This window comes from Atheta coriaria, unplaced genomic scaffold (genome assembly GCF_025399875.1).
Source record: "Atheta coriaria isolate IRGN ID8LTWV9N9 unplaced genomic scaffold, Caltech_Dcor_3.1 hic_scaffold_10_pilon, whole genome shotgun sequence".
NCBI lineage: Eukaryota > Metazoa > Arthropoda > Insecta > Coleoptera > Staphylinidae > Dalotia > Dalotia coriaria.
The window spans coordinates 6,444,844-6,457,868 of NW_027045452.1; the positions used below are offsets into that span (position 1 = coordinate 6,444,844).

General features: G+C 37.7%; 1 protein-coding gene across 1 annotated transcript in view; it reads left to right on the plus strand.

The window, feature by feature from the left end:
* Positions 1-13,025, plus strand: part of sick (sickie) — a 70,500-nt gene that overhangs the window by 34,849 nt on the left and 22,626 nt on the right. The window contains 2 exon segments of the mRNA XM_065313862.1: positions 6,077-6,270; positions 6,273-7,599. Of these exon segments, the coding sequence (XP_065169934.1) occupies positions 6,077-6,270; positions 6,273-7,599 (1,521 nt within the window).

Below are 13,025 nucleotides of genomic sequence, written 5' to 3' on the forward strand. Positions count from 1 at the left end.
CAATGTAATGAAATAAATTGCTTGTTGCGCTATTAGGACACTCAACCCTGAGAAGAAATTAAACTCAGAATGCGAATTATTAAAGGAAAATAATATGAAAACATCAAAAACATCGCAATATTGCGTTTCACTAATGTTTTTATATTAAATTTAACGTTATGAGTTTTATTTTATTTCATGATATTTTTAATAAGCAAGTATTTCAAATATTTTGAAGTTTGCTTGGAGGCACAATTAAAATTTTATTTCCTGCTGCTCATTAAATCTTAAATCCGCAACTTGTGCACAATTTTCACGAGAAACTCGTTGCGTTCGCGGTTGCTAAGCCGCTTATTCAGGCTTCGTAAACTCAATTCGTTAAATTAAATGCGTTGTGCTTTTTCCACCGAGTTGTAAAGTTTCACGCTTTTAGCGTTCAGCCCAATTGCATCAAAGACTTATCTACAGACGAAATTTATTACGGGTTTATACAGTACAGGAAACTCAAATTTGAATGAAAATTGCAATCAGTCTTCATGCAATATGAAGAGAAGTATGATGAAGGTGTCTCCCCTAAAATTTCCACAGACAAATCTTAATCAGCTTAACAAAACATCAAAACTTAAACATTTTATATGAAAATGAATCGCTAAATCTGTTGGTAAGCGCATAACTCAACAACGCCTAGACCAATTTGGCCAATTCTTTTTTAAATGTTTTTAAAGTCCAAGGATGGTTTTTACGGCAAGAAAAATGTGAATAATTGTCGGGAAAAACCTAAAGACAGCTCTTTTCTATAAAATAAAAGTTGACATTGAGATTCAATCATAGTTATAGTTAAATAGTTGAATCCGAGATGGCGCGCAGAAGTGCATTATAACCAATTCTTTATATAATTAATTTCTTTAAAATAAAATTGCGAATCTTATTCATGGAATTGACACATAGGTTCTATGTCTAGAACATGAGAGTAAAAACAAATTACATTTTTATTAAACACTACCGGGACGAACTCGCGGACAACTGTTTGTTTTATATGAAAATACCTCCAGAAATTTCCACCCTAGAATAAACTGAAATAAAATAACAATAAAACGCAATACGTTGACACTTTAGATATCCGGTGTTGATTCCTGATTGAGATCTTTTCAATCTTTCGGCAATTTATTGTTCTCTTTTGCTGTGGCAATCACATTAACAGTTGCGATGTTACGATGGTTTAGTGACTCGACGGGAATTCCCTATCTATTCTATACTCACTGCCAAATAATCTTTATTACTTCGATTCGCTTTCCTCGATCGTAAATCACCATCGCACCACCAAAGCCGCCAACACCCGAAACTTCTCCGCTTCAATAAACTTTTCTTACGAATTTTTCGTTTGCTTTCATTGGAAAAGCATCATGCATCATTTCCTGACTTTAGTCGAGGATAAGGCGCAATAAGACGCGGAAAAGTTTCAAAGTTAACACATCACACACACATTTTTAATATTTTTATAGTGCTTCGGTTGAAAACAACAGGAAAGTTTTTTAGTGTAAGCAACTATCGATTAAGTAAAGGATTTATTGGATCTATGGGATTATAAAGTGTTTATCTTTTCTTAAAGTTTTTAAGAAGTTTGCTTCGAAATATTAAGTTTTTTATTTTATATTTATACTTTACTAGCTTTTGCCCCCGACTTTGTCCCGGTAGTGTTTACTAAAAATGTAATTTGTTTCTACTCTCTTGTTATAGACATAGTATGTGTCAATTCTATCAATAAGATTAGCAATTTTATTTTAAAGAAATTAATTATATAAAGAATTGCTAATAATACACTTCAGCGCGCCATCTCGGATTCAACTATTTAACTATAATTATGATTGAATCTCAATGCCAACTTTTATCTTATAGAAAAGGGCTGTCTTTAGGGTTTTCCCAGCAATTATTCTAATTTTTCTTGCCGTAAAAACCATCCTTGGACTTTAACGAACATTTAAAAAATAAATTGGCCAAATTGGTTTAGGCGTTGTTGAGGTATGCGCTTACCAACAGATTTTCCGATTCAATTTTATATTGTAGAATATACTTTATATTGCAGAAATGTTTTCTTGGTTGCCTATATACTATTAGATCAATTCAACGTAAAAACTTTCAAAATGACATTTAACTTCTACTAGAAATTACTTTTTCGTTTATTTTGATTGAATAATTTATTGCATGGTCCAGACAAACCGTAAACGCACATAGGAGCGTCCAGTCTGCTTGCAGACCAATTTATATTCATCATGTTTTCTCTATCGATTCGCGTTATTTTCAGCCAACACAAGCTGCAATTTGGATTTGCATACAGAATGTTTACACAACAAACATCAAACATTCCAGTAAATATTTTCAAATTAATTAAACATTGATTATTTGACTCTCCAGAGAATTGACTATTCACTAATAGATTACTAGATCAAATAGTCTACGCCTATTACGCCCTAAAAGGTTTGTAGTCGTCTTTTAGGCTTAAACCACTTAAATTAACGCCGGAATGGAATTTAGTATCTCGCATCTCACTGTTGTGTGGTGTTGAGGACTCACAGTGAACGTATTAAACATCCTTTGAATATCCACTAGTGTCTTTTGTCCGATGCAAAATTTCAAACCCTCTTCTTCATGCTCTGCGAGCGTGCAGTCATTCGATAATAAACGGCCATTCAAATGCAAATCTACATCTAAAATGTTGGAAACTATCCGGAGAGGACCCAAGACATAAGGACGGCCCAAAAAGGGTGACGTCGAGTGTCACCAAGGGCAAATGTTTAGGGTATTTTCTTGCGGTTTCTATTGAGTTACGCGTATATCAGGATATTAGAAGATGGATTGAATTTTAAATTCGCTCCTCGGACCTCAGCTCACTCAAAGAAGATATTGTGAAGTGGGTTGCTCCCTTGCATAACCTTACCACGTTTGGTGATGGCTTGTTCGATCCATATTTCGATGATTTCCCTTTCGAGCATGTCACGTACGTACCATTGTGCAATATCTACGCAACGCAACGCGGGGATATTTTCGGGGATAAACATAAGAGCGACAAAGAACGACGAATTGAGGTAGTAGCAGTTTGATAACACAAAGGGAGCACGACGCAACTGCATTGTGCACGAAAGAAGGGTGGCATACGCACACGCAGCGCACGCTTCCATCTATCCAGCCCTTGAGCCCTTATCCCTTGAGCAGGGCAGATGCAGTTTCTCGGTGCGCGTCGCGCTAACAACACACGAAATAATCAAACGTGATAAATATAAATATTATCAATACTCGCATACAAAAAAATGTTTTTAAAGTTTTTAAAAAAGTTTTAAAATTTTTGTTTTTTTGACGATTTGTCTTTACGTGTACGAAAGTTGTGACTTGTTTGTACCTTGTCTCCCCTGCTGTATTCAACCGTGAAGAGAGTGAGAAGCTTGTCCCGCCTGCAGCTTCTGCAGCAGGAATAAAGCTGCCGGTCGACGTGGAGACGAGGACGCACGCGGGAACAGTTAGTTACACGCGCTACGCGTCCAAGTGCAGAAGTGTCGGGCCGTTCGTGCTCGAAACTGTTTTGTTTCCGTACGCGTGCTACTTTTAACTCGTTACAAACATGTGAAAATGATAAAATAACGATTTATTAATAATTTAAACTTTTAAACCCGTGTGTTTACAATTTTTCTAATTGTAGTATTTATATTTGTATTGTATTTATAATATTGTGATTTGTAAGATGTGATAACGTGATATTTTACACATTTTTGAGAAGTTTACAATGCGGACAATGTGATTCTGATTACCTGTGACATACGCCTACAAATAAACACGACACAATGGGAAATAATTCGTCGACGAGTTCGCGCAAGTCGCGCTCATTGCCGACATCGCCTGAAGTCCGAAGGTATACAAGAGAATATTATAAAATATTAAATTATTTACAACAATAGCAAATAAATACGTCAAAAGTATTTTTTCATTATTTTGGTTTATAAATATCAAAAAAACAAAATGTTTTGATGTGAAATAGCGTTAAAAGTGTAATTAACATCAAATTTAAATTAAATTTAGAGATTTTATCAATTATTTAACAATACAACATAAATAACGCTAGTGTAAAGATGTATCAGACATTTTTACATTGTTTTAAAATGTTTAAAATAGTTTTACATACGATTTTGTGCTCGTACAATTGTAGCTTGGTCAATAATACATAACTCCTTGATTTATGCAACCAAATATACATAAACGTGAAACGTGAAGCATGAAACTTGAATGAAAACGTAACTCACATGGCTACACACGGAACCACCTTTAATGTTATGCTGGTCGAACACGTTTTTGCATGCCGACAACCACTTCTGATATTCTAATGAAAACAGAAAATATTAAAACCACTATTACTAGGTTTATATACTATCGTAATCTGTTTAACTACTGCATGCGCATTTGTTATTTTTGTTAGCTGGCGCACGCAACCCAACATACACATTCAGGTAAACTCACATAAATAACACGCGTGCTCGTGTTGTTCGTGATATATCGGAATCGGGTTGTAGTTAAACGTTTAGCGGTCTGAGGCAAATCGTGTTGCTGTGTTGTACCGGCATTTCGGCGACATAATAGATGTTGGCGATGTGATACTGTATTCGTTTAGCGGTGCGCATTCCGTGCTCGTTCATTGAATTTCGTTCACAAATGCGAGCAAATCAACCCTCGAGGGAGTTAAATATGAGTGTGTAGGATATAAATATAGAGAGATTTATGAGTTTCAGAGACACCAGCGCACACCGGGCGGGCGAGTAATGTTTTATTTTCGTTTTGTCGTTAATCCTAATTACTTCTTTTTCATTGCAATATGTGTGATTTACAGGCTGCAACTTGTTAGAAACTTTTGTTTTAGTCGAAAAAAAAACTCGTATGCGTCATCCTCGGTTGTTTGTCATGTGTGATGTGTGGGTATTGAGGGTGTGCGTACAATCTAATAAGTGTTAGTGCAATTTGGCACTGGTGTAGCGTGTGCGGCGCTTTGAACGTTTTCAATCGTACGCGCGTGCGGCCATCAAAAGAAGAGATTGTGTTACACACTTTTACATCGGTTGCCAACTTAGGGGCGGCAGTACATTATTTTGTGTAATGAGGGGAAATCGGAGAATGGTGTTCTAAAAGTATTGCTTTCCCATCTATATTTATCACGATTACAATTTAGGTAACACGGGATAATTTACGAGGAAATTTTATCATGGTTTTGTCTCTAAATGCAATAATGATCTATAATATGATTGTTTGGTTGCCTATATTTTTATATCCATGATTCTTGTATCTAGTGTTAAATCTAAAAACACTGTGTTTTGTCGCCAATACATAATAATAACCAATAATATGATTGTTTGGTTGCCTATATTTTTATATCTTTGAAACTTGTATCTGGGGTAAAAAATAAAAACACTGCTCCTATTCAACGCGTCACAATTGATGGAAATCGTGTTTTGTAGACAACACACAATAATAACCTATAATATGATTGTGTGGTTGCCTACATTTTTATATTCTTGAATCCAGTGTTAAATCTAACACTGTTCCGATTGAACGCGCCGACATGAATGGTAAAATGACAATAAACAGTCCTAGCCTAATGGCGGCCACAGTTACATTCAACAATTGCGGCTTCAATGAAGCATCATTACATAATGATGGAAACGTAATGTACGCAGAGCGTAAATGCATTATTACAGAGAGGATTATTACGTCGCGTGTCGAATGCCTCTATGCGCGCTATTCTATTATGGCGCTTCCAAGCGCTTCAATTACACGTTCGCCGCCTTTCAATGTTCCACTAGTAGCACTATAGTATATAGTTTCACTTGAGTGGGCTGGCACGCAATGATTTTCTCTCCTCTTGTTACATTTCTCCATTCTGCGTTTCCATCATCTTCTCTTATTTAATGCCTAGCATTGAGACTAAGCAAATATCCATTAAAGCAGGAAAATTGCTTCTTTTGTGTGAATTTCTATGATTTCCCAAATTATACATCCAACGGAAATGTAATTAATTTGCTGCTTGTAAACATGTCTAACATTTAGTTTGTTTTATTTTTAGATCGGCGATACCACACAAAGGTGGGTCCAGCATCCCGATGCCCGGATCCGCCTTACCATCAAGAAGATGTCCGCCGGATAAAGTCCGCCCAGTGGCCGGATCCAGTCGTGCTTCCAGTCCAGCCTTATCAATGATCCCACGTGGTCCACCCACTGCCACTGTAGCCTCACCATATCAACAAACCCCTCAGAAGAACACTCCATGTTGGATAAGTTAAAACTCTTCAAATCTAATGACAGACCTGCTCCTTCGAATGGTAAACGGACAAGTAGCAGTAGTGGGGTTTCTTCTGCACGTAGTGAACGATCTGATAGTTCTATAAGTCTGGAACCCACAACGGAAATCAAACCTGTACGGAATGCTTCACGTTTGAAACAACAAAGACCTACAAAAACCACCACCTCAAATGGAACGAAAAATTCACCACAGAGTAATAAAAAAGAAATGAAAGAAAGTAAAGAAAGCAAAGAAAAACCTCCGAAAATGAGCGTAGACGTAGAAAAACACGCTAATAAAGTAGCCTCTATCGAAACAAGGTCAAAACTTGTAGAACCCAAGGTCAAAGTGAAAGAAATCAGTAGTAAACACCATGATAAACATAACCTCTACGCCACACCTGTAAGCGCTGGTACAGGGATACCTAAACCCACTGCAGCAGTCAAGGGTACCAGTAAGGTCTTAAGGGAAGAAGAAAAGCCCAAAAAGGGGATATCCAGAGAGACCTCATCAACGAATCTACAACCTCCAACACAACCCAAGTCCATCGGTGTTGTTTCTCCCATAAAAAGCGAAAATAAAGATTCTCTACTCACTGAAAGCGTGCATAGTGGTCATTCTGCACATAGCAACAACAGTAATCTCAGCATAGGGACCACTGCAGGCCCACATAGTAATTCAAGCGAGAGCAGTGTGATTTACAAACCTTCGAGTGAATCCAGCTGCGATAGAGATAATTTAATCCCGAATAGAAAGGAACCATTGGAGTATATCACAGAAGCGGTTGTTTTGGAACAACCACAACCTGAGGTTAAAGAAGATAAACTGTTGAATACTCTTGGACAAATGGGACAGACCCAAACACAAGTTTTTAATATATCATTGGGTAATAATCAACCATCAATACAGAATCAATTATTGGGACAGAAACCTAACCTAACTAATGTACCAATCAAAGAAGTTGGTCAAGGGCAAGATGAGGAGATGAATGTGGAACCTATGCGGCCATTATTCCGTGGGTATTGCAGCACATTGACACTACCAAGTAGAGCGGTACCTTCAAGGTATCCAGGTGGTAGGGTACCAGATATGAATGGTATGAATGGAGATTATTGTGAAGTGGCTATAGCGAATGGTTATCTATCAGATGGTGAGATATTACGCAATGGTAATCATCATCAGCATGCGATGCATCAAAATGGTGAATTGGATGGGTATGTCTCCGAAGGTGGTAATGCCCTCTACACGAGAAGGTTGCAAACAATGCCTGCGATGTCGATGAATCACCATCAGCCAATCGCCAATGGGTAAGTTATGTTTTGATTTCTATTTGGAAATTAGCAATCTGTAAAGTCACGTAGAATATTCATCAATCAACGTGCTACGTGCGTAGAGGTAACGATTACTCAACTCATCACTTTTGAGCGATGACTACGCCCGATGGCAATCTGTAGACACGTGGAGATTGTTCTTTAATGCGCGTTACTCTCCTGCGTCTTTGTCTTCCATTGTTTTGTTACGTCAGCGTGACAAGAACATTGCTTTAACATCGGAAACACAAGAATCATGCTTGTGATTTATTATCACTCAGTTTTGACAGTTGACACGTTTATCTTCACTTTACTTTTCAACAGATTTTATATTTTATACTAGCGACTTCGTCACGGTAGTGTTTAATATACTAGTAAATGTAATTTGTTTTTACTCTCTGGTTTTAGACATAGTATTTGTCAATTCTATCAATAATATTTGCAATTTTGTTTTAAAGAAATTAATTATATAAAGAATTGCTAATAATGCACTTCAGCGCGCCATCTCTGATTCAACTATTTAACTATAACTATGATTGAATCTCAATGCCAACTTTTATCCTATAGAAAAGGGCTGTCTTTAGGGTTTTCCCGGCAATTAATCACATTTTTCTCGCCGTAAAAACCATCCTTGGACTTTAACGAACATTTTAAACAAAAAATTGGCCAAATTGATCAAGGCGTTGTTGAGTTATACGATTACCAACACATTTTGCGATTCATTTTTATATTATGGAAGTATATAAATTCAGTCGCGTTGGTTTATAATTTACTTTGTGCGTGGAATGAAAAGAAACTAATTTGATATTTGACGCACGTTCTTTTCGCGTACGCCCTTCGTTATTGGTCTCCAATGTCTCTTTGGTTGCTTTTTTCTTTTGCTTTTGCTTTGGAAGATAGCAGATGAAAGATGGAAGATGAAAATTGCTTCTTGGTGCTTTGCGCCGGCTGATGCGGGAGTTGCATCCGCATCATTACTCATGTTCATCCCGTGCCTTTTCTTTTTGGCGTGTGTCTTGCCATCGTTGCCCTTTTATTTATCAGGGATCGGGTGTTGCAATTGCATCGTTGCTTCACGCTCCACGATCACCAATCACCCAGCATCCGAGACGTCTTAGGGCAACGAAATAGTATCTAATTTATCAAAATGGTCACAACTTTGGTCCAGATCTTTCGGAATCATCTGTGTATGTGTATCTGGATCTACAAGTTCTTTGCAATATATATTTTTACTTTTTTTTATTATTTCTATGCTTTGAACTTAGAACTTGAGTAATACTTTTATTCTTTTTGTTTGTTTGATGATAGTATGCGTTGGAATCTGCAATTGAGGCAATATTTCATCCTTTGTTGTTTGCCCTCTTTAGTTCTTCATCTTATTAGCTTTCTTTTAACGCCTTTATTTTTTGTTTTACGAGGAGTTTTTCACTTGCTTCCCTTTTCTAGTTTCTTTTGCTTTAGATTCCTTTCTTTATGTACATCGCGGAGTAGTTGCAGGTCGATAATTTATTGCGGCTAGACTGTTTGTAGATCCCGTGGTCTAGGAGTGTAAGTGATAGTATTTCTTAGGCAAAACGAAAACTGCAAGACTAGACTCTACGTGTACAGCGCGAGTAGAAGTGAAATAGTGGAAGCGATTGATAGTGGGAGGTTGTATGGAGAAAGCAATAAAGCAAATTACCAGCTCACACTAAACGGTGTTGCTTGTTGGGAAAATTGCTGGTATCGTATAGTGGTAAATGAAAAACAAGCAACTTGTTGACTATGGGAGGAGTAACCGTCTACTTCTTTATTGTTTTGCTTGCTTTTATATTTTCTGATGCGTTGGTTTAGTTCAGACTAGGGTTATAAGGTTGATTTATAAATGAAGTAAGTTTTAAATTTTATAACGTGACGTGGAATAGAATAGTTCATATTTAAATGTATGAGTGTTTAATACCTAGGCAACCAGTTTTACAACGCGTATGCAATTCGAAAAAGGGGAGGGTACGCGCCAATGCTATCTGAGTACGATGTGTCAGTCAAGAACTTGAATGGAAAACCTGTTTCAAGAACATCTTAGGTTATCCTGTTAATTTTTTAAGGTTAGATATGTTTTCTTTTCCCCAACCTCGAGGCTAGTCACCTCTAGACAACCTATACGCCATGACTCATACATTTTGACTCGTTTATTTCCAATTTGTCTAATATAATAATTTAGCTTCATCTAATGTTATAACTTACCAAAAGTCAAAATTATCCTAAAAGCTACTTTCAGTACCTCCGAAGTTAAATAGGTATAGCTATACTCGTACCTTGGTGATTTATTCAGTTTGCTGACTTGCTCGTTTATTCAACCAACGATCGGTTAGTTGTAAGCATAGTGCACGTAGACAATAGCCTAATATAGCCGGCGTTGTATAGCGCGCAACTGCTCACCCTCATATCTTTCACCCTACACCCCCTGCACATGTACTCCTGTGATGATTCGATGGTCAACGTCAATACACTATAATCCACTCTACTCTGCTCTATTTACTATAGAAATTGTAGACATAAATGTACGAGTAGTCCAGTTCGGTTTTATTCTTCCTGTGTTTGTTTTGCATTTGACTCACATCAAATATTGAAAAACGAAAAATTTTATACTGCTGTATAGTATTATATATCAGTAGATTCAACATTTAATGTAGTGTTAGTGTGACTCGTATGTTCATATTGTGTGAATGGTTGATTTTGCTTCCATTGTTTAGCAACATAACCGCCCCTTTGGCCCTACCACTTTCAATCCAACAATAGTTGGTAATTACATTGCTTCCTGACATCGTATATTCATATTCATATTCATAATAGCAGTTTTTGCTTCCTTTTTTGTATGAATCATCAATGAGTAGAAATAAAATATAATTCAGTAAAGATTAACTTTGTATTCAAACATAAAACTTTCTTGATTCATATATAGATGGCGTTGGTTTCAAAATGTTCTATTTTTAAAGGTTATCTCGATCAAATCCGTAGGTGTTAAATAAAAAGTGAAAGCTTTCAGCAATAAAGCACACATTTTATGCACATTTTAACCGCCAGTTCGCGTGCACGCTCGGTTTATAACTCAATTCCACGTGCGCGTTGCGCGACACGCGTATTTTCACATACTGTACCTACAAAATGGCAACGATGGGGAAAACAATAAAAAACAGCAAGCTGCCACTGCGACCGCGAGGCGATTATGTTGTCGGGTCATGCTGTGCCCTCGTGTCTCGTGTCATTTATTCTATGTGTGTGTGAGAATATATTACACGAATCGGCGAGAAGTACCCGCCGGGGCCAAACGGTGCGTAGTTCCTGTCAAACGCACGCGTTTGCGATGCATAATCATATTCCGGGATTACTCGAGCGTTGAATGCAGTTTATTTTGCGTCAAGCTGAAAAAGGAAAAAATGCATGAAAAAATAAACTCGATTTATCATAGTTGCATCAATGTTTGAGACGTTATCAAACACTTAACACCCATCTTGTGATAGTCTATCACAAGTAGCAGCACTCGGTTTAATAACATCGACAAATATTTGCGTGTTCGCTGCGTTCAAATATTATTTTAGCTTGCTTCAAAAGGGATACCTTTATCTGCAGACGTATATTGCATCCTTTGATCTTTTTCTAGCTGCTTTAGCTATATCCAAACAAGAAAATAATTCTTCGTCAAATAGGGCAACACCCCGGTCACACACTTTTCTACAACGTCCGTGAACTTCATAATATTTATCAGTGTTATTCTAAAATATGAGCCTGTTTGTGTAGGGAACGAAATTGGTTGGCTATTTGTTCAGGTTCCGTTTGGATAGGTAATATTTTAGGGAGTCTGCAGCGAATTGACTTTTCGATAACGTTGCATTTTGAGGGATGTATAAACGGTGGCTTAGATTAAATTTATTGGAAGTAAATAAATGATAGATGCTTTACCAGTGCAGAAATCTGTAATAAAAAAGATTTTTGAGGTTAGAATTGCGTTTGTGGCTCTTGTGCAGTTTTGTAACAAGTTTTACCATTACAGAAATCTGTAATAAAACATATTTTTAAGGTTAGAATCGCGTTTGTGGTTGTTGTGCAGGTGTATATCAAGTTTTACCAATACAGGAATCTGTAATAAAACAGTTTTATAAGGTTATATTTACGTCTGTGGGTGTTGTGAGTTGTTTACTTTCAAAATGGCGTTCAGAAAGAGTGTGCACGCATGATAACAAACACAAGTAATTTCCTCAAGTGGCGTAGTGCGACACCCCAGTTCAATTTAAATCGCTATCGACTGAAAGAGCGCAAAAGTGAGGCTATGACCGCGCCGCGTCGCATGCTCGTACGTGCGGCGCATATATGAGTCAACGGTCGAGCGGTCGGCTCGCACCGCTTTCACTCGTGGCGCGGCGGTGGTGCAATAATCCGTGGATTGTGTACTTACGGTACATGCGCCCCCTCATCGATTCGCGCACGCCGCGAGCATTGCACGACCGCCGTAGTGCCGCGAACCCTCTCGGCGTGCGTCGTCGTCGTCGTCCGCCCGCCTGCTGCCTGTTGGCATTCGTCGGCGTCGCCGAAACCCAAACACGACGCGTCGTCTTGCCGCACAAACTTATTTGTTATTACGATAAACAAGCCCTCACAACGTGACTCGTGTAGTTTACATTCAAATGTATCAGTGTGTAGTACCTAGGCAACCAGTTATACAGTTATACAACGCGTGTGAAAGTGGTGTAGATAACAAACCAAAGGGAATATTGATATTGCATTAGCATTCGAATGAAAATGCAATCGGGGCGACCTTCTTTTGTTTAACGAATGTGATTCGAATACGGCACGAACTCTGAATGTAAATGGGATGTAAATGCTCATTATTGTAATGAGCACGTTTGACAATTGCATTTTAACAACAAAAGCTACTGGAATCTTTACTGGGGAAGCTTTTACACAGAAGAATTAAGTTAATTTCGGTATGTTTATACATTTTTCTTTATAATTTAGTTTTATTTTGGCTTCCAGTGAAATTGGTAGTGTTAATGTTAGGTTAGGAGCTGTTACATCAGCAGAATGACGAAATTTACAATTAAATTAACCTAGGGATGTTAAATAGGTCTAATTAAGACCGATTCCCATTCACCCCTAATAGCAACAACCACCCAGGAGTCATCTACGGTCGCTTTTAAGCATAACATACAATGTGTTCAAATTTACATGCTTAATAGGTTATTCTGCATGAAAATGAACAATCTGTATGTTTCCCATTAGTCGTGAGGTCGTTTGCCCCCGCGATAAGAAAACCCCATTTGCGGCTGACGCACTTGCATCATCTCATCTCTAGTGCAATCTCTGCGTTGCTATTCATTGCCGGCGCACGTTGTGTATCAACGTGTTCAACATGTTGTCATTGTGTTCGAGGGCCTCGTTAACTTCAG